At 37.4% G+C, this 22,656-nt stretch overlaps 1 protein-coding gene across 3 annotated transcripts in view; it reads left to right on the top strand.

Moving 5' to 3' along the window:
- The window catches only part of negr1 (neuronal growth regulator 1), a 264,347-nt gene that overhangs the window by 107,706 nt on the left and 133,985 nt on the right, over nt 1-22,656 (top strand). For all 3 annotated transcript variants that reach the window (XM_049479098.1, XM_015605766.3, XM_007249079.4), the window contains exon 3: nt 5,355-5,480. In XM_049479098.1, the coding sequence (XP_049335055.1) occupies nt 5,355-5,480 (126 nt within the window). The remainder of the gene's footprint in view (nt 1-5,354; nt 5,481-22,656) is intronic.

Raw genomic sequence — 22,656 nt, 5'->3', positions numbered from 1 at the left:
CCCTTAAGCCATAGAATCACGATTCACTCTTTGGCATGAACTGATAGAGGTCTTGATCCTGTTAATGCTGGTATGATCAGTAGACAAATGCAACATTTTCCATTTGCGCTATCACTCACTGTGGGCATGTGTCAATAATATGTCTGTGTAAACTTGCGGGCAATAACGAATCTGTGGCTTTCAGACTTTCAGGAAGGGTTCAAGTACTTTATGACAGTAAATTGGATTTAGATCTGCAGTGTCATCAGGATACGGATACATTAAGAATGTAGAATGAGCCCAGTGCGGTCAGCTGAATTTATCAGATCCCACTCTGCTGAATGTGGAAGAATGTGGAAGAACTTTTCCTAGTTGAGGTTCGAAAAAAAAATATTTTTCTTTCTTTTTTCCAGAAAGAATTTTAACAGTATTCAAATTATATGAATACTATTTTTACTAGGGCTGTATAAATTGTGTGTCTGTGTATTGATATCATGAAATTATTATTTTGTCCAAGATAAACACATTGAGAACATGAGTAGCAAACTCAAAATGCATTACCAGCGCACGGCAACAGAGGGAGCTCTTCACGATGCAGGCTATGCTCACATGACACAACTAGACTGGAGGCAAAGTGAGGCACAGCAAGGTAGACTACTATTTAGAGTGTTTTTTTTTTACATCTGATTCATTAAGTTGGACCGTTTCCCTCTTGCTTTGGTTTGGTGTGGTTGGGTTTTACACAAGGAAAACAGCAAGTGCAATAAAACATGTCCCAACAAACCACATGAGAATGTTGTTTTTGCTAATCAAGATTGGATCACATTCTTACAACAAACTAACCTCACCCAGACACTGTAAAAAAGATGGACGCTGTGTCGCTGTTCCCATTCATTTAATGAAAATGAAGCCAAAATCTTCCTCCATGTTGGCGATCCTGAAACCGAGTCTGCACAGTAGAGACCAGAGGAGGGAGAAAGACTGTGGAGAGCAGCCTACTCATTAAAATAACCCTGCCCCTGAGGGCTGCCTCGAGGTCACAGGCTGCAGAGCGGAGCTGACAGTCTGTTATTGTCCCGCCCATAACCAGCCCTTTTACAATAACCACACCTTTTTGAATAGAGCTGAATAACATTTTAAAAAACTAATTCTGTGGGGATATAAAAAATTGACAATATAAGCAGAGGTTACACTGGCTGTTGTATTTAAATAATGGAGGTAGAATTACAGTATATTAGAAAAAAACGTGATTGAAAGTTGTCTGTTTTGCCATTAAAACCTATGGGAATGGGTGGGGTTACACAGCTTTCTAAAACTGAACAGCAGGGGGCGCCCGACCTGTGGTGGCTTCACTTTTGAGAGACAATGCTCTGTCCAGCTATACACAGTCTATGACCTCACCAGATTATGCTTATGACAGAACCAAGACCACCTCCTCACAGCAGCAGTGTCATGCCTGACTGTAAACAGGCAGAGAGAAAATAAGAGACACTGCTGGGATGTAGAACGAAGCAGTAAAATTTATTGAAATAAACAACAAAATAAACAATATAAAAGAGGACTAGAGCAACACACTAAAGTCGGGCAAAACTGAAAACAAATATAAACACTGACAAAGTAAACGGGACTGGGCCAAAAGAAACAGGGACTAAGGAATAAGTGGAACGGCCAAAACAATAAAACCAGGAAGTAGTAAGGGGAATGGGGAAAAACAAAGGGAGCACTAGACTACAAAATAGCAAACAGAAAACTACTAAGCAGAGCTTAGGAAAATGGCTAGACTAAGAAAGTAAACAGGGCAAACAAACAAAACAAGAAATAAAACAGGGATACTTAGGCCAGGAGGAGTCCAAGGAAAAAACAGGAACTAGGGAAGACAGGCTTGGGAGATAGAACGCTTTGTAGAGTAGCAAACAGGCTGGAACCACAAGGAACCACAGACCATGAGAGCGACCAATACTCGGCAACAGCAGAGAGGAGCAGCGTGCTTATAAGCAACTCTGCCCAGGTGAAGCTGATCTCTAATCAGGGCTGGATGACTGCATGAGCGTGCCCTGATTAGAGGAAGTCCATATATTGGCATGGAGTGCCTCTCAGAGTGTGTGTGTGTGTGTGTGTGTGTGTATGTGTATGTGTGTGTGTGTTCTAATTAGGGGAAGTCCTTATTTGGGCATAGGGTGCTTGGCTTGGCTGGACGGGCCTGACAAGCAGATGCAAAATTGTTAGCGAATCATGATCTGGGCCAAGGAATAGAATTGTTTTCTGACCAAATAGTCAGAAAACAGCATAGTCAATTTGTTTGCAGTGTGAGGGTGAACTTTTTTTTAGATGGTTCGAACTCATGAACCAATAACAGGAAGTTAAGGCAGACTATCATCAGATTTTAAATAATACTGAAGAAAAAAACAAAGTTGTGTTGTGTCAAAAACTGACTACTCTTCACTTGAAGATGTATTACGCAGCAACGGTTACAGTGGTGATTCTGTATCTACTGTAACTGTAGATTAAACCTCATTTATGAACAGAAATAAAAGGAATACGAGGGTACCTACCACGCCCCCCGCCCTCCCCCTGCTCTTATAAAAACATTTAACAACATGGCAAAAAACTAATTTATGTAATTTACGTAAAAATAAAGTTATTTTGAGACGTGACTGCCTATTTAAAAAGCAACAGAAGTTGTTCATTTGTTGGAATTCATTTGTTTTATTTCTAACATATTTAGAGTGTTTTTTACTCACTTTTTTCTCTCACACAATGTTAATCCTTTACAGCTTCAAAAACATGTATTATGCAAATTAGACGATGACGTCATTTAGTGACTTCTAGCAACTTTTAGGAGATTTTAGTAGGGGGAAAAAATCGATTCAAATCGAAAATCGGATTAAAAAAAAAAAATCGAAGGTTTATTTTTTGGGCCATATCGCCCAGCCCTACTGTTACGCTCATTTTGCGTTGTGACACATGTGCCTGTGATAGAGAGTAGAATTCTGACAGAAAGGCAGAAACACCTTAAAAAGAAAACAAAATTGCTAAACTGACTCTGATTCTGCGTTCATCTCAAGGTTTCTTATTCACTTGATGACATGATTGTTTTATTTTTTATCACAAAGCAGTAAAGGTCTAATATGAGACTAATAACCTTTTTTATAATGCCATTCGTACTTAAATGACAGCTAGATTACGTTTCTGATTAATCTCCGCATGAAAAACATTCAGTAAATGAACTGTTCTGAAAGGATGTGGGTGGATACGGACTACTTTTATTGCTTTAATTGGGATAATTAGTTGAAACACTATAGCTGTGGAGTGGAAGCTGTGTTTTATGCTCGGTGGCTTTGCTGCAAGTTATTTTTTTATCATGCATTAAAATGATACTGCAATAATGTTACACCTATCAAAATAATATAAGGCCTGAGACTCTAGTTGTGTGTGTATAGACACACAACTGTTTTGTGGTGAGATTTTAATTGGTTCCCACCTTGTCACCACATCAGGTATAGTATAGAGGACAGCACTGCAGCCTTTGCTTTAAAGTGGGAATCTTCTCTGACCAGTAAACACAGCTGAAAAACAACTGGATCAGAAAAGCATCGGATCTGAATGTGACAGCGTACGAGGAGCTTGTGAAACCAGAGTTGCTCAGAGTCTCAACAAATATACATCTGCTGAAACCATGACTACTGTTGTCTAGACTGCAATGCAGTGACAGTATTCCCCACAATAAGTTCCAACAGTATAGTGTCTACAATAACACTATCTTGCATACAGGATACTGTGGATACTGATGCACAACACAACTGGATCAATACACTTGTGGGGTTATTATAATTCAAAGGAGATACAATTGTTTTTTTTTGTTTGTTTGTTTTGAGATAGAGAGTTAATTTTTCCTCTAGTTCCATTCCATTGTTTTCCCCAAGCCATTATAGTTAGTTATTTCAAAATAATAATAATAAAAAAAAGATGTATGATAATATTCACAAAACAACATGCTGTGCTGCTGATTATTCTCGCACACAGTGAGAGATCTGTCTGCGCAAGTCATGAAAACTATTAATTGGAATTTCCAGCAGAAGAAAAAAGATAATTACATCTCAAGTCATTGGCCAGCGACAACAAAAAAAAAAAAACGAATGATAGAAAGAAAGTAAGCTCTTGAAAAAGAAAGTGCCCTCTGCTCTTCACCCAGAACATTTGTGCTGTTTAGAATACTGGATCGGGATAAGACGAGGAGCGAAGCCTGGCCTTGCGGAATTGGATGCGTTTCAGACCGCAGTGAACAAATGGTGTGGGTTTAGAGCTTCGTCTCCAGAAGGCGCGAGGGGATTTGTTGATTTTGCTGTCTTATGACAGTTTACAGCCTGCTTTATGTTGGAGAGCAAGATCAGGGGATGAGTTTGCTTTGACGTGAAAGACTTCTGAAGGAGGGAAGCGAGCGGGTGGAGGAGCAGCGAGACAAAATGCAGCAGTTTTTCTGTTGTTTTTACGGCTAGAGCCGCTGTGCATCACTTGACAGCGCTGGGCTGCGTGGAAGACGTGAAAATCTATTATTCCATCTCACATAAAAAAAAAAAATGTTCAAAATGTTCTGGGTCAGTAGTGAGTCATTTGGACTTTTGGAATGGTTTTGGCAGCAGTGTGGCTTGGTGGTTAGCATGTTCACCTTGTCAGAACTGAGGGGACTCTGGTTCAAATCCCTATATGGGTGAAGTGTTCATGTTCACCACATGACTGCGTGGGTTCCCACCAGGGGATTTGGTTTTATATTACAGTCTAAAAACATGGAGATCCTGTGAATTGTGAATGAATGTGAATTAAAATGTGTGTGTATCTTGGTGAGTAGGCGTTTCTGGTTGAGAGTATGCTGTGCGTGATTGGCTACCGCTTATTGCTAGTGTGTGTTGGTTGGTTAAGTGCCGAGACTGTAAAATGTTGATTTTAATGAGTCCTATAAGGTTTATAGAAAGGTGCTATGTAAGTATAAATATATAAATTAATTAATTAATTCATTCATTCATTCCAGAAAATTACAAACTACACTATGCAACACTGATGAAGCATTTAGGGCAATGCTTGTATTCAGTAATTTTACTGTAACTGTTACTGTCCACATTCTACTATCCTGTGTGAGATCTTCTTACTGATGTGTGTGTATGTGTGTGTATTGGTAAAGTTCTGAGTGTAAATGATTGATTGTGTGGAGTGATGATTGAAAGCATTATTGTGTTCTAGAAAGTTGCTTTATAAGCAAACTGAATAATAATCATAATAATCATTATTAAAAATTACATATAAGAAGTTTACTGAACATTATTGTTTTTAACTGCTCAGTATTTACTGTATTTTTGCTGTTTTGCTTTCTTTCTCCCCAGTTCCTCCCAAAATATATGACATTTCATCGGACGTCACGGTAAACGAAGGCGGCAATATTTCACTCTTCTGTTTAGCCAGTGGCAAACCGGAGCCTACGATCACCTGGAAACACATCTCTCCATCATGTAAGTGTTTTTTTTTTGTTTGTTTGTTTTGTTAATATTAATGCTAAATGTTGGTAATTGCATCTATGGCAACAGGAAGAACACTTTCAGCTCAAGAGCTTCACATTTTTTATTATTTTTTATTTTTCAAAGGTAAGCAGAGGTCATCAATTATAATAATATATTATAATATAAAAATATAGTATCAGAGATGCATGGATTATGTAACAACACTGACCAATAACTAATAAATAATTTTTCACTGTAAAGAAAGAGTGCAATACTTAAATTAAATACTCCCTTTATGTAAAATAAAAATAAAAATACGAATAGGTCTGTGTCAGACAGTTGTATCCGTACTTGTGTACTTCCTTTATGGTGGTATGGCTGTTAAATAATGCATCCAGCGAAGTGAAACGTTTCTAACAGCAACAAAAATTGTGATTGTGGAAGATTTTGTGATTAAGAACAAATTGTTGTTTTTAAGGTCGATACCTTTTCCTGATTCAGTATGAACGGACAATCCTTGATACTGATTAAGCTACATTAACCTTTTTCCGGCAAAACTGGTAGTGAAGGTAAACACAAACCAAAAAAAAAAAAAAAGAATGTGATTCTTTATCTTTTGAGAGGGGTATCCAGTTAGCAGTGTTAACAGTCTTACAGTGCTTCCCCCCAGAGACTCTTTAGTTTTACACCATATGCACACAGTCAGCAGTTATGTTTACAAACTCTGTAGTTCTATTTAATGGTTAAATGCTTTAATCCTTTTATAATTGGCTAATTAGGAAAATATCAGTCAATTGTTAGTTGCTTATTTTGGCTGAACAGTAGCCAATACCGATACATAGTCTAACGAATTGTTTACTGTGACTATTGACTACAGCGTGATTTGATTTCCAGGGACTAATCATGATATAACCACCCTGGCACAATAGAGGTTAAGGGTCTTGGTTAAGGGTCTTGCTTAAGGGCCCAACATTGGCATCTTAATGAACCCTGGTATCGAACCCAAACTGTGACCAACTGTGATAATATACAGTGTTTTGTGGCATATTGTGCATCATTAAAATACTGTTTACCAATTAAGGGTGACTAAACCCCCTGAATTTAGCTGACTCCACTCTCAGCTCAAATTTAAAAAATGTTCTGAGTGAAAAATGTGAGTATTAGTCTGGAAGGGGCACTGGGTGATGTATGGGTTTAGGGGTGGGGGAGAAGGGACAGCTAATTGGGCAGAACATTGTGCCTCTAATAGCAGTGAGGCATGCATTGCAGATGGTTGTACATCACCTGGGGGGGTATTGATTGACTGATTTGCATGTTGTGAGTGTCCGCGTACCAAAGTACACAGGCATCTCATGCTCGCCTATAGCAGAGTTGAACCTGTGAGGGCACAGCAGAGGTGAAAAAAACGCAATAAAAGCATTTTAAAATAATAAAAGGTTAAGAAAGGTTCATAAAATGTAAAAAAACATGACTGGTATTTTTCACAACGTCACAGGAAAACATTTTAACTATTAATGGGGGAAAAAGTATGGTTTAGGGCAGGGGTCACCATTATCTGGCGGTTTTGGAAAATGAAGATGTGAAGGATGAAGATAATGTGATGGAGTGCTACAGACTAGTAGCTCTCCAGCCCAAAGGGTTGTTGAACCCAATTGCAGAACAGTTGATCCCAAAGCAGGTAAAACCAAGAAAAAAGGACAAAAAAATAAATAATCACACTGCTCCTCACGCAGGATCAAACCCGTGTCGTCAGGGTCACTAAACTCATATATTTTCTAATGCACACGCCTACAATAGACTACATCTTTTCCTTTTCATGAGTTTCCTGTTATTAAAGTTGTTTGTGTTTCAAGCGAATATAATAACAGAAGAGCCGAGTCAGGTTTTTGATCACTGGCTGCCTCTGTGTCCTGCTGTGACTGATTTGAGAATGTGACATTTCACATGTATCACTGCGCTCCAACAAGAGAGAAAAGAAGCACGTCGAGAGAATGCACATTAAGCTCATCTCGCCTTTTCTGTCTCATTCAGCCTTTCAAAAGAAGATGTATGTACATTACCAGAGCAGCGTGGAAATTCACTGGCTTGTCTGGCAGAGCAGCAATTTTGAGCGCTCCTCTATTTTATGAAGATGCATGTTGCACTTATCTAATAAGTAGAGACAGCTTCACTTATCTCGGGGCTGTCATATTCCTCCTCTAGCGCGTTTCAGCTATCCAATTCCTCTTTCAGTTCTAAAAGCTTCAGAGAGTCATAAAAGCAGTCTTTACTATAGGCAGAGTTTTGTGGAGAATACATTTACCTTCAGCTTTTGGGAGAACGGAGGCAAGAACGAGATCTATAGAAAGAATAGGTGCATTAGTAGCATTTACTAAAGTGAAAATCTGATACGCTATCAATAAAATGTGCTAGGAAAGCTCCTAAGCCTGTGTGCTTTAAAAAGGCATGTTTTTCTTTAGTTTTGGAATATTGATCTTTGTGGACGTGCTCCAGACTGCAGATGCCTAAAATCAGCAAAAGGCAAAACACAGCTGAACATTTTTATGCTACACAGAAAAGCAGTTTTATTCTGTTCTATGTGTACAATTGACTTTTTTGCATATATGCATGCAGTGGGGCTGGGTATTATCACCACTGATTTTCACAGCTGATTTCATTCTGATTCACAAGGTTTAAATTCGATTCAGTTTCCGATTTGATTAATTTTGGGTTATTTCAGTTACAAATCCAGGTTTTGTTTGGATACCTCATAACATGATCAGGATGAATCATCAGATATTAAGGTTACACATCAGGTATTAAGTTTACACATTGGCAGCTCTTAAAATCTGCCCACTGTCAGGCCCATTTCCCCAGGCCCATTTCCACACTCAGGGTTGCCGGGTATAGACTGCAGTTTGCAAACAGTGTGCTGCAGCTATGGAAGTGGGCGAGCTGCTATTTTTCTACTGTTACTGTGCTCAAAAAATATCTTCATCAAATAAGCAGCTAAATTGTCCCTGTCCACTGTGCTGCAAAACTTTATTTAGCAAGGCCAAACCCACCATTGCAGAAACACTACAGCATTTCTGTTGATTGCTCCGTTTGATACATTTTTACCTGTTTGTAACTAGGAAAAAATCTATGTGTCCAGAGTATGTATTTAATTTAATTTCCTCTTCAAACACAACTGCAAAGTAAGAAATGATAAAAAGGTTTCTTACAGTGACCACCATGCCTCAAAGAGTTAAACATTTAGGCACTATAAAGAGTTCTTTAAACACATCTGTCTTACAAGTATGGGGCATCATTCACCAAATTCTTTCTTAAATTTCTTCTTGAGAAAAGCTCTTAAAAAAAGGGATCATTTTTTATCATCGGATGCATTTTTAAACTTCTGAAATGTTTAAAAATGTTCATTGGCCACGTATCAGTACCAGTTGCTCTATGTGAGGGTTCTCAGTCTCACAGGATGCTGTAGATCCTTGTTCAATCACTTGATGGAACTACATAACTGCAAAAAAAAAAAAACGTTTCTGTCTGAAACTTTTATAATGTGTTGTATATGTAAAGCTAAACTGTCTTGTTGAAGAAGCAGATAAAAGACTCCTAGCCCCACTAACCAGATAACCCTCTAGAGAGAGTACATCACTTAACCCAGTACAGGAAGAACTGTACACAGAACACAGAACACAGCAGAGCTAGGAAACGCCACGAACTACACAAAGCAACAAACCATGCAGACCACATTTAACTATGACCTTGTTTGGTCACAGCAGCAACAGTCAGGAAGCTAAAGAAATAATTTCCAAAGTGATGTAGTTTTAAATGCTAGATAAGCAGCCCTCTCACCCTCTTGGTACTTACATGTGGTTGACTCAAAACAGTTAAGTGTATTTCATTTTATGAAATGATGGAGAAACATTACAGAAGCCTTGCATGATGATGCATCACTAAAATGTGCCTGGAAGGTTATTGTGGTTTCCAGCCCTATTCTCAATCTGAATCAGCAATTGACTGATTAGGCAGAACAGTGTTCTGTATTGGCTTCAAAAAATCAGCTTATACACAGTGCGCTATTGTATTGATGGGTCCCATTGTCCTTGTAAATCGTACATACCAAATACAAGCCCAAATAAAAAAAAAGATAACACTTTACTTGGATGGTCCACTTGATGATGCTCAACTGACATTCAACTGAATGTGTATTAAATGCAATTGAACTGAAAGGTAAAAGTAAATGATTCTCTGTTGAATGTAACCCAACATCCAACTCTAACCCAAACTCTAATCTTAACATTTTAGCATTGGGTTTAGAGTTAGATTTAAAATTTAGGTTAGGGTTAAGGTTAGGGTTAAGTGTAGGGTTAGATTTTAGGGTTGATTAAGGGTTAAGGTTAGGGTTAGGTGTTGGGTTATGTTCTATTTTGAATAATTTACATTCAACATATGGTTAAGTTGCAGTTAACAGACATACAGTTGAATGTTAGTTGAATGTCAGTTGAGCATCAACAGGGCCATCAAATGGACCATCCAAGTAAAGTGTTTTCAAAAAAAAAAAAAAAGTCAAATTGACCTTTTCATTAAAAGCATTCACTTGTAAAACTTGATGGCAGCCACACATCTCAAAAAGTTGGTGGTACTAAAAAAAATGCTGGAGTATACACTTAGCTGGGTATAAAAAAGAGCAAAAAAGATATATATAAAAAAAAAATCATTTTTTGAAGACTTTAGGTATCCCACCATTTACATTACATAATATCCTCAGTAGAAAATCCCTGTGCGCAAGTGACGAGGTTGGCTATCAATATAAGATGCTGGTGATCTTTGGGCCCTCAGGTGGCACTGCATTAAAACAGACATGATTCTGTACTGGAAATCTGTGAACAAAGTACACTGTGTCTTCCACAAATGCAAGTTAAATCTATATCATATAAAACCAAAACATATACGCATAAAATACTTTTATTATAACCAATCAGTTATAAATTGCCTCAACTTTTTTGAGATTTTTTGCTGCCATCAAGTTCTTAATGAGTTTACAGGACCAAAAATGTTTTTTTTCCCCTTCTAAATTCTTCTAAAGCATCTTTATTTTTTAATTGTGTAACTTTAAACATATGCTTACAGTAAATGTTAGATAGACACCTTAGTGAACAGCTGCTGCTCAGGAGGTAGCTTCTAGCTGCGCAACGCTGTTGAGTTGCAGATTTTAACAAGCACAGCGGAATGGTGGAGCCATCATCCAGTTCACGTCAAGGAAGGAAAATAATTTGATGAATGGAAACCAGTTTTAATTAATAATTTTCTTTTTTTTGCAAACAAATTATTCTGTAAAATCTAGTTTGGAGGACAGTGATACAGATTGGGAGCCCATATTGCAGCACGGAGGCATAAGTTCTTTCTCCTGTGCAGATTTCTGATCCTGAGAGTTAAAATTTTTAATACTTGACTGCTGCTGTTATCAAAGGATGTCTCCCAGTAAGGTGCCTTTGAGACGTTAACGCTAATTTATTCTTGTTTTTTAGGAGGAAATTCCATTTAAAGAAATCTGACTACTGCTTGTTGCCCATGCAATATTAAACTGAGCAGAATGTGTCCTCTATGGATTTAGTATCTTCAGCGTTTTTCTTATATGTGATCCTTTTGCATGTATTGCAATACTACCATGTAGTTCATTAGGCACACTATACTAATACATTGTAGGGCTGTCAAAATGTACTCCATTCTCTGTAGTGTGGATTCCCAAGGTATTGTAAAATTCCCTTGAAATTCTGGTCCATGTTGATGTCAGACAAACCAAGTCTCCCTGAAGCTGTGGGAGTCTCCCGCATTTCTGCAGTGGCTCCCTGATGCCCGCGAGTCACATATAATCTCCCGGAATTCAGAACGAGTGCCCCAAACGCGCACACAGGCCACAGACTTTTTTTTCTCTTTATTTTTGTCAAATAAAGGCTTTTTTTCCAAAAAAAAAAAAAGAAAAAGGAAAGCAGAGGCAGGGCCTTCCAAAAAGAAAAAAGCTAAAATTCATTTTATCAATATAAAAGTAAAGTTTCGTTATAAAAGTAAAATTAATTCATATAAAATTAAAGTTTCGTTATCCTTTGGTGTGTGTGCAAGTTTTTTTTTTTTGTTATGTTTTCTCTGGCGCTGGTAGGGTAACCTCCCTGATCATCATGATGTGAATCTCCCATTCTGCCATAGTTTAAAAGTGTTCTTTTGCATCAGAAGATCACTGAATTATTTGTTATGGTCATAAAATCAGTTGAGATGATATTTGCTTTAATGGGCCCAAAGTGTGGCAGAAAAAAAAAAAACTGTCAAGCTTTGGTGAACCAGTGCCTACTGCATCCTCAGCTTTCTGTTCTTGGCAGACAGAAGCGAAACCTGGTGTGTTATTTTGCTGTTGTAGCCCTCAAAAGTTTGAGAAGTTGAGTATTCTGAGGTGTTTTCTTCTTTGTAATTCTTTGTCATTGTAATTGTTGTTATATTTCTTTCAGCTTTAGTCAATCATTGTTTGTTGACTTCTTTCTAAGGATGCACCCATGTGGAAATTCTGTGTCGATGCCAGTATTCAATATTACTATGGCTAGGGGTATCATAAAAAAAAAAAAAATTAAATAGGTACCGGTAAGGTACCTTAAATTCGATATCTTCAATAATTCGATAACTTTTTAAAAGTTCGATAACTTTTTTTCCGATACCTTTTTCTAAATTGCAACCAAAAAATACAAAAAACAAAATTACTCTCACACAATGTATTAATTTAACAGCCAACATGAGTAATCTCAGTCTCCATTTTTCTGGATCTTGTTGGAACAAAAAAAGAGCATGTTTGTGGTGCTTCATTAAGAACAAAAACAACAGCATTACTTTTAACTGCTAAAAACTACAAGTATTTTTCCTGAAGCATATTACTGGATGCATTTTATTTTTTAAGACTTTTTTTTATTACCATTCGACTGGCAAAATTAATTTGGATTTATATTAGTGGTGTCAATCACTTAAAAATGAAATCATGATTAATTTTGTTAAATGCTGGTATTTCCTTGTATTATTGTGAGGATTCAGTAATAATAGTGTGATGTGGTTTAGGTCTGGCAGACCTTTTTTACTGTATTATAATATCTCATGGTAGAGAGAAAGAGAGGAGGACTGCGCGAGTGTGTGAGAGAGAGCGAGAGAGAGAGAGAGAGAGAGAGAAAGAGAGATACAGTACGAGCGAGCGCCTGAGAGGTTTAACCCGTTTATGTGCGTTTCATGCAAAGTATCCAAAACAGGCACCAAATTTTTTAGACCTTAGCCCTAGATATTACACATGTATTTATCTGCTGATGCCAATATACAGATTTACTTACTAATAGATTTATAGGGAGTAGAACTTTAGAAAGAAATGTATCATTTGTTTGCCATACAAATAAGCCATCTGTTTTAAATTTAAGCAGTAATCCACGAAAGGGAGTGCTATAACGTGTAATATTGGCACTGCTGTGGTGTGGTTGTAGTCATGAGGCCGCAGGCCAGTACTGTAGATCAGTACAGCAGTGCCAATATTACACATTATAGCTCGAACCTCGAGTGTATTATTGCGAATTTACCACAGATCCATTATCGCTGTTTATTGAAAGATTTGGAGTTAAAGAGGATGAGAAAATATGATCTGTTTGGTTATAAACAGTGTGTAACTGTGCTGTTTGGATTGTAAGTTCTGCATCATTGCTAAGTTACCTGTATGTGGCGGAGTAATACATGAAGACTTCGGTTACAGTGCATTCCCGGCTGATAATGTCACTCATAGAACGCCTCGCAGCCAATCACATTGCAGGGTCAGAACTAACTGTTGTATAATACCGGTTAAATGAAACAATAAGTTTATTGGAACTAATAAATATAAATACACATTAGGTTAAATTAATGAACTTTAAAGTAGCATGGTCACTGTCTGACAGTTGTAGTAGTGTGACCAGCATTGCCTGGTCCTTTTCCAACATACAACAAATCCGTCAGCAAATACCGAAATATTTGGTGAAATCAGTTGATTAGCTGTCGAAAGCAATTATTGGCCGATGCGATATAATTCCGATATCATCATTCATACCTACTTCTCTCATCAACAACTTTGATAACATGCTCATGTGGGGTTTGTACCCACCTGAATTGTACACAACACATGGCACCCAGATGAGACCCACTTAGCCCACATTCCACACACATGAGCTCTACACGAGCATGATGGCTGGGTGGAGGTCTGCAGAAATGCAGCTCACCTGGATGTTTTTTCTTTTTCTCAACATTCTGAATAAACTCTAGAGACTGTTGCGCTGAAAGTCTCATGAGATCAGCAGTTCTATATATACTGATGGTTGATGTCAACTTTTCCTAAAGCTGCTGCTCATATCTGCGTGATTTTTTGTGCACTTGTTGTTTGCAGCCTACAAACAATAGCCTGATTAGATAACAGCATGAATGAGTAGGTGTTCATGGCATCATATACATTTATTTTCTAAGTGCATGACACATACATTGTGTGTTTATTCCCATACACAAGGTACACATGGGCTTAATGTGGGCAGAATGTGTCATATATGTGCCAGAATGTTATACTGGTGGCATTTATCAAAAATGCTAAACATTTAGGCATTTTGGACTCAAGATGAAACACAATACATCTCTAAACCTATAATATAAAAGAACACTTTCAGTTTCTGAATGTTCGTGTTTCTATTCTATTTTTAAAACCGATGATGGTATATTTTAGAGCGATTTCCTGCTTTCTGCTGGTTGCTTTCAGCAGGCATAAGTATTCATCAAAAATGCCATTGTCCTGTCACATTCTCTTTTAACCTCACTGTAAATGCACAGCATGGAGTTTTGAAATTCTCTTTGTTTTCCGGCTTTTTGAAGTCAGTTAGATTAGTCTGTCTGTGAAAATCAAAGCAAACAATTTGTTTGTTCCTATTGTTGACAGGTTCAGTACTCTTGACTTTTTTTCTTCTGTGAAACAATGCTGTTTTAATACAGTGTCGTCTGAGGGCCTGAAGATCACCAGCATCCAATATTGAACTCTGCCTTGTCCCTTGTGCAGAGTAATATCTCCAGATTTTATTTTAAATTTTTATCCAATCACCCAACCCACTCATTAGGACTCCCCCTATCACTAGTGATGCCAGAGTACCATCACAGTGCGCTCGGAGAAAAGCTCAGCGACTCTGTTTCGATACATCAGCTCACAGACGCAGCCTTGTGCCGATCGACATCAATCTCTGAACGGAACTTGAACCGGCAATCTCTCAACAAGTTCACTTTGTTCTTATTTCCCATGATATATCTACTAGAGAGAGATTATATCTGTCCAGTATCATTTATTTTACTTGAATCCTGGATATATAAGTACATATTTGAAGTGCATTATTAGTACCATGGCATTCTGGATCATTGACTTCTGTTCTTATATTATATGCAATTATAAGAAAAAAAAAATCAAGCTATATTCTTAAAATATATATATTTTTTTCATTCAGTGTTTTGTCATATTACCAAGAGTATCGTTAGTGCAAAAAATAATGAATAAATAAATTGTGATATTATTTGAAGGCAATATCACCCACCCATAGTTTCAATAGATATATTATTTTATCTAACCTGTTCCTGTAAAACAGAGGATTTTAATTTAAAGCTGTGACCAGTCTATATAAGAATCAGTAAAATAAATGTGAAACCAAAAAATGTGAAGACTCAGCGTTTTTGATTGCATACAGTAGTTTAAAAGCTAAAATGCATTATATATAAATGTTACATTTGTTTTTAAAGTTATACCAGCATGTCTAGTCTCTCATGTGCATTATAGGATATAGGTGTATCCCTGTTTTCAACGTCTGATATGTATTCTTTGTTCTATTTTGAATGAAATATGGCTCTATGAGATTGTTTATTTATTTATTTATATATAATTTATTTATTTACATTCATGGACAATTTTTAGCAGAGTAGTGTAACAATGAAAATATAAAGAAATTATAACCATCTGGCATTCCACAGTGTTCCTCCTTTAAACATGGTGGAGGTAGTGTAGTGATTTCAGTGTGGATGGCTGCTTCTTAAGCTGGATCACTCATCTTTACTAGTGGCATGAATAATGTATTTAGTGATAAGATGACCCAGAGGTTCACAAAGTTATCTCCCAGTTCACAGCTAAACACCGTCATCAATCAAACTGGAAGATAGTGGCTGAACAAAAGCTGTAAAACTGGCTTCTGCATTGACTTGGGGAAGTGCTTTAATCAGTTTTGCAGGGCATAGACATAGTGCAGTTAATAACTGGATTTACATAAAACAGGTATACAGGAGTGTAAAAAAAAACAAAAAACATGTACATACCTTTATATAGAAGTGAGTGATTTTACACTGTATGTACATTATTGAAGTGTTAAAATATACAAATATTAATATAAAAGCTATAAATACAGAGATGTTGCAATAGACCATGGACTGACAGGTTCGTAGAAGAATGGTTGTGATTAATTGTCTGATTTAATTCAGATTTGTATTGAAGTAGTCAAACACAGATCTGCAGTTATCAGCAGTTACAACCCTACCATCCATCTGATCCAGCTGTTAAAATTACTGCCTTCAGAGGTCACTGATTGGCTCAATGGAGAGTGTCAGGTGTGAGCTGGAGTTGAGACCTGCAGGAAGGTAGTTCTCCTGGAGGAGGGCTGAAGACCACTGTTAAAGCAATTTACTATAAAAGGTCATGTGTTACCATGGTCACCCATGACCCCAAGCAGAGTAAAACCAGTGTCCACTCGCTCCCTCATGCTTGGATGGCAAAAACAGTCAGTTTTATAAATGTCTTTTTTTAAAACTGAGTTCACAGGTTTGGGTTTATAGCTCATAATTAGTAGATCAACATGTTCATGTTAAAAAAAAACAAAAAAACAAATGTTGATTTATCTTACAATGTGGCAATATTGTGTGTTCCACTGGTTTTGCCTGCTGGACCCCCAGATGTAATTTTAAAAAGCGAATCTGAATTGCAGCATTTAAAGAAAAATAGAATGCTTAAACATAGGATTGGGAGGTTAATCAAATTAATTTAATAATCAAATTACTGTTTTAATGTGATTTTTTAAATGTGATAATTGAGATTAAATCGAGATCTTTACATATAGAAGCTTCCAGAGGGAATTTTAGTAGATCTATTTACTTTACTTCTGTTAGAAACCTGAAAACATCTCTCTTACGTTGCAGTGAGGATGCTTACTACTGATGCAGAAAAAAATGTTTAAATTAAATGTAAAGGAAACAATAGCTTATGTATCTTTTAATTGGTTAAATTCGTTATGTTAGAACTCCAAATTGTGATAAAAAATTGCTCACATATTTGAGGAACGTCAAGATTATTATTATTATTTTTTTTTTTTACAATTTTGCCTAGCCCTACTTCAGAAACTGAATTTGACAGATTTTATGATTGATTGCAAAACAATTTTAATTACATTTGACTTTTTAACAGACAATTAAGTTCTGTAAACTATGTTTCAGTTCATAATTCAATTTTATTAGCTTTAATATAGATTCAAATTCCGATTTTTGCTTTTTGCATTTTGATGGCATGATCCTATTACCATATCTAATATATTACCATATCTGCCTCATGATCAGCATTTTAAAGCCTTTGTATGTGTTAATTATCAACATAAGTCATGGGATAGAATTATGTAAATTGTTATATCAGGGGGCGGCTTGGGATTGCCCATACCTGTATAACTTGTGAGGTTTGATCTTGAGAGAAATCAAAAGCCAGACTACATAAATTATTGGAGTTTGAGCGAGGCCTGATAATGGGTGCCAGAGTCCTGTAGACAGCATCCTGTGATCCCTGATGAACTGTAGACAGAGAGATAGATGATGACCAACACAAACTTTGTAACAACAAGGTGGAGCAGCTTTGGAAGGAGTGTCTGACAAAGTGGGCAGTGAGTGAACACAGTGTTTAAAAACTCCAGCAGCACTGCTGTGTCTCATCCACTCTTGGCACCAGTGCAATATACACTACTAACACAACAGCACCATGTCAGGGCAGTCACTGCAGTGTAAAACACAAAAAAAAACACAAAAAAGCTATAAATAATCAATACTACCTGCTCTCTGTTGGTTCTTTGGGGGCCTGAAAATCAAAGAACAAGGTGAAACAAAAAAACAATGAAATATGCTGAGAAACAGATACAGGACTACTGTCTGTAATTATAAAACTATGACATTGTCTATTTGATCAATGGATTTGAAAAACAGATAATGGCTGTTGAAATCTGAACATAGTGATCATAAGGTTATGCTTATGCTTAATACTTAGTCTTACATTGAATACGTACTCATTGAATGTGTCTTCAATACCTGGCCAGAGGAAATTACCCTTAAAATTGGCATCATCATCATCGTCGTCATGGCAGCCGAAAACAATCAGTCCGAACTGTGCCGACGTTTTCGCTGCAATCAGCCAGACTGCATGGCAAAGTACTTTTAAAACGGGAGACATTCATCATTTTTATTTAAAGGTACGTTCTCCGGCGCTCTTGATGACCAGGGGCTTTCTGTAATGGGTGCAGTGTGAGGTCAGAGGAAGTGTGTATGGTCCAGCCTATGCTCTCTCTGGATGTGGATCGGCTGTCCAAGCATTACTGATCCCAAACATGCTTTCATAAGCTCTTTCTATTGTGTTTGGGAGCCTTGGCGTACACGTAGCTGTGACCTTTGAAAAGAGCTGACGAAAAAAGAATCCTGGCGAATTTGATTTTTTCAAATGATAGAGGTGTGCTGGAGCGTTTACTCGTCCCGTGTCGATGCTTTGTTTCGAGCCTCGGCCGCGCTAAATTGTCTTCAATCGCGCGCCATTGTGCCTCCGACAATAGCGCCGCGCTCTTCCATCCAAACACGGTGTCGTCGCTTCCTAAAAAGGTGCAAAGACAGAGCTTTTGGCGATTGCTGGTTGGAAACTAGGAGCGAAATGAAACGAGAGCCACTGGGGTTCCGGGGAGGTACAGTAGTAAGAGAGGAAGAGAAGCGGCGGCGTCTGTGTGTGGGCGTGGGCGTGTGTGTGTGGGATTTGGAGGGGTGGGGGGTGTTGGGGAGGATTGAGGGGGGGGATGATTCATGGCTGACAGCTCAATGAATGCCCGGGGGGAAGCCACTCATACAACATTTAGACTGGCGCTGTATTCTCTCAGGGGTTAACTGTAGAAATGCATAGAGAGCCATTGCCTCGCTCCATAATGTATTCTCTACCAGCACTCATCCTATCAGCAGCAGGCAGACCTCAAGGAAATGTACTGTGTGCTCTCCACACAATGTGGGAAATTGCTTACTGTGACTGCACTTAACACAGAGCAATGTGGAATCGTAGATTAACCTTGCTCTGATTTGCCTAATTTGGTTGGAGCGGCATGTCCCCGGAGCTATGACGAGCTGCACTTGAGCTTTTCAAAATAACTCTCAACATACATTTCCCCAGTACAATTCCAGGGCCATTTAAGATGGCTTATGATAAGAAGCAAGCTTGTGTTTGAATACATTTTCCGCAAATAATCGATGTTCCCTTACTGCCGATGCCTTACTTTTAAGGTGTCTCGGCCTATTTGCGGCTTTTTGCCAGCATTGTGCTTCAAACGCTCCTCCCGCTGATACCGAGGTCACGCATCCGGCCTCCTACTTTAGTCGTTTTTTTTTATGTTGTTGTCGTTATTAGACATGCCAGAAAAAGCCGTGCTAATTTCCTCTTCTGCTCTAATGACAATGATAAGTAATAGTTCCTCCAGAAAACCCGCAGAAAGTACCTCAATGAGCTAAGGAAATTATACAGTGAGTTAATCGCAGATAAAGATCCTACTAGTTGAGGCCTAAGAAGAAAAGGCTACAAGTCAATACTAATTAAGACATAAAAATGAGTTCCTCCAGCCCTGCATAAAGATCAGTATAGCCGCCGATTGCTTTCGAGGAGAAGGTCCTCTTGATGAGCCTTCAAAATTGGAGGCGCCCTTTGAAGTGCATAGAAAATACACAAAAAAAAACCTGCTATGAAAAAAAATTGTTGAAACATATAAATATGTGGATATCTTTATTTTAAAACTCTTCATGGGACACGGAAGCCCGCACTCAGTGAGAAGCAAGAGTTTTGCTGCTTAAATCTCTTTATTCTAAGGCGGACATTCAGTACAATCACATGGGCCGTTTCTCAATCTGCGTTCTTGTCTGTACTTGTGTTCTTGTGGACTCTTGAAACGTCATCAGTCGCAGCCCAAGTACTGTTCCAATTCAGAAGATCGCAGTTTGCCAAGTACACAACTAATACCCGGATGTGTTCTTGCTCCTCCCACTTTATCAAGGATGCATGGAAGGTGACTTGTGTGAACTTCTTACAGCCCGATAACCCAGAATGCACCTCGCAGCAGTATCAGCGCAATGCAGGATAAGAAGGTACATAACTGTAAGCACCTGTACGCTTTCAAAACAGTACTGCTGTGTGGTAAAATAATGTTTTAAGTTATTTGTAGGCGAGAATGTAGGGGTTTAGACTTGCATATGTGGTTTATTTGTTATTTGTTAAGAAAGCGGCTAGGTGAAAATGTGCTCCTACGATTTCGGAACAACGCTTTCTGCTCCTCTAAGAGGGTGACGTCATTAAGTACTCAGCTGTTCCAATTACACAACAACCGTCCACTCCCTCCCGCTCTTGGCAGTCCGCACTCGCAATCTGAACTTCCCAAGTCCGGAAGTACAGACTTGTGCACTTGTGTATTGAGAAACGGCCATGATCTCAAATACTTACATGACTCGTCACATGACCCTCACATGATCCTCCAAACCCCGTCTGACAATATCACACCAAAAACATCAAAGAAAATTAAGTACAAATATTTACAAGACATGATCAATTTTAAAAACTAGTAAGATTAAGTTGCTCCCATAGTAGTAGTGACATAGTACCCAAAGTATGAATCAAAAAAGCTTCCCTTTTTAAAATTTTATTATTAACATCTCCACCTCTTCTTCCAAGTAGAACTGTCAGAGATAAAATGATTAAATTATATATAAACCAATAAAGCTGAAGAAATGTGTTTCATTAAACAATTGTAAAATATAATGAACAGCAATGCTGTTTTGGAATGAGGAAAAAGTTTTAAACCCATACATTTTTTACAGCGTTAAAAGTTTAAAGTTTGAATTAGATGCAGCACATCAGGTGCAGATGTGTAAAAACATGGTTACAGAGGTTTTTGGAGGAGCCTGTCTTTTTTAAACTTCATTTAGTTAAAGTGAGTTGTCTTCCAAAGGGTCAGATTTAAAGAGCTCTCTGAGGCCAAAAGAGTACAAATGATTCTAATATTATAAATGTTAAAAAAAAAAACAGAAATCAGCCATTCTTTGCAAAGAATTATGACTGAACAAATGAATAGGACTGGCCGTTCTGTCAAGTTCAACCCAAGAGCAGAGCACAAGATGTATAAAGAAGGTATTGTAGATCTTGCCACAGATAATCAATCACATACACATGTCATTTTAACAGAAAGTGACAAGAAAGAAAAGAAGTAAACTCAAGATGTAATAAGTCCAGAAAGCACATTGTTCCTGACACACATCTAAACAGGTACAAGACTGAGCCAATGTCTAAATTGGTATGAAAAAGTTTGGGCTCCCCTTTATAATTTTCATGATTTTCCTTTTTAAATCACTGGTTGTCAGTGAGCTTAACAAACAATTTTTTTGTTCCAATAGTTAGCGTTAAAGGTATTTAAATCAATAAAATGACAAGGGTGGCCAAATGTATGCACCTGCCTAATTATGATTAAATAATTATTGCACACTCTCTGCAAATCCTATAAACTTAATTTCACTACCTAAATATCACTGTGCCCCTCTGCTATGTAATATATTTAACTGAAATTGCTGATCCGAAAAAAACAATGATTAATTAATAAATCATGCAAATGATCAGGGGTGTTCAAACTTTTTCATACCACTGTAAATTTCTAAGTATGGTTTTCTCACGAGAGAAAAGATTGTAAAGGTCCTAAGTGTGAATGCATTTTAATCAGGATATTGCTTGGTTATGTGCTTATATACACCCATCAAACTAAAAAAAGAAAACAGTCCAACCTTTTTTTTTTCAGCTGACCATATTGGAGCACTTTATAGTTCCATAAATACTGCATACTTTATTCTTATCCTTCTTTACCTCTGTTTTTCAATGGTCAGGACCCCACAGGGTCACCACAGAGCAGGTATTATTTGGGTGGTGGCTCATTCTCTGCACTGCTGAGCTGATGAGAGACAGCAATGCTGCTGGAGTTTTTAAACACTCAATGTGTCCCAATTCAGGGGCTGCATCCTTCGAAGGACGCGTTCTACGAAAATTTGTCCTTCAAAGGATGCGTAGGCTGCGATGGCAGTACTGAAATGGGACAGTCTACCCTACGGAGTATTTCCTGTTTCCTGTTTGAGATTCTACCCGCCAGAACCAAAGTCAGAGCTAAGAAATGAGCCAGAGATTTCGATTTTAGTTTTGCTTCAGACCACAAAATACCAAATTAATTAAGTCCAGGTTAATTAACTGTACAGTTAATTAAATATTTTAAATGTGAACAGGTGGAACTGAACAAAAACAAAAAAGGGCGTTTGAAATGAAGTTGGAAGTATTATTTAGCTTATATTTATAGTATTAGGTAGTTTATAGATATATAAATACTTTATATATATAAACTAAACAATACTTATAAATAAACTAAATAGTACATTAATACATATATATATATATATATATATATATATATATATATATATATATATATATATATATATATATATATATATATATATTATTTAGTTTATGTAAATAAATATGAAAAAGTATAAGTATAAATATATATTATATATGTATTGGTCATCCTCTAGTCCTTCATCAGTGCCCACAGGACGCTGCCTAGTAGATATATTCTCAATCCAGCAGTGAGACACTGAAGTGTTTAAAAACTTCAGCAGCACTGCTGTGTCTGATTCAGCCTGTAATTAAACAACTGCAAGAACTACTCCTATATGCTTAATCAGATTTGCTGTATCAGATTTGCTTAAAAGATTCTTGTTCTAATTTTTCTGTAGATCACGTTTTAACGTTAACTCTAACCGTCGCAAATGATACTGTAGGAACAGTCCCCTT

Source organism: Astyanax mexicanus, chromosome 5 (assembly GCF_023375975.1).
Source record: "Astyanax mexicanus isolate ESR-SI-001 chromosome 5, AstMex3_surface, whole genome shotgun sequence".
In the NCBI taxonomy this organism is placed as follows: domain Eukaryota; kingdom Metazoa; phylum Chordata; class Actinopteri; order Characiformes; family Acestrorhamphidae; genus Astyanax; species Astyanax mexicanus.
This window is presented reverse-complemented; position numbering and strand designations above follow the sequence as displayed.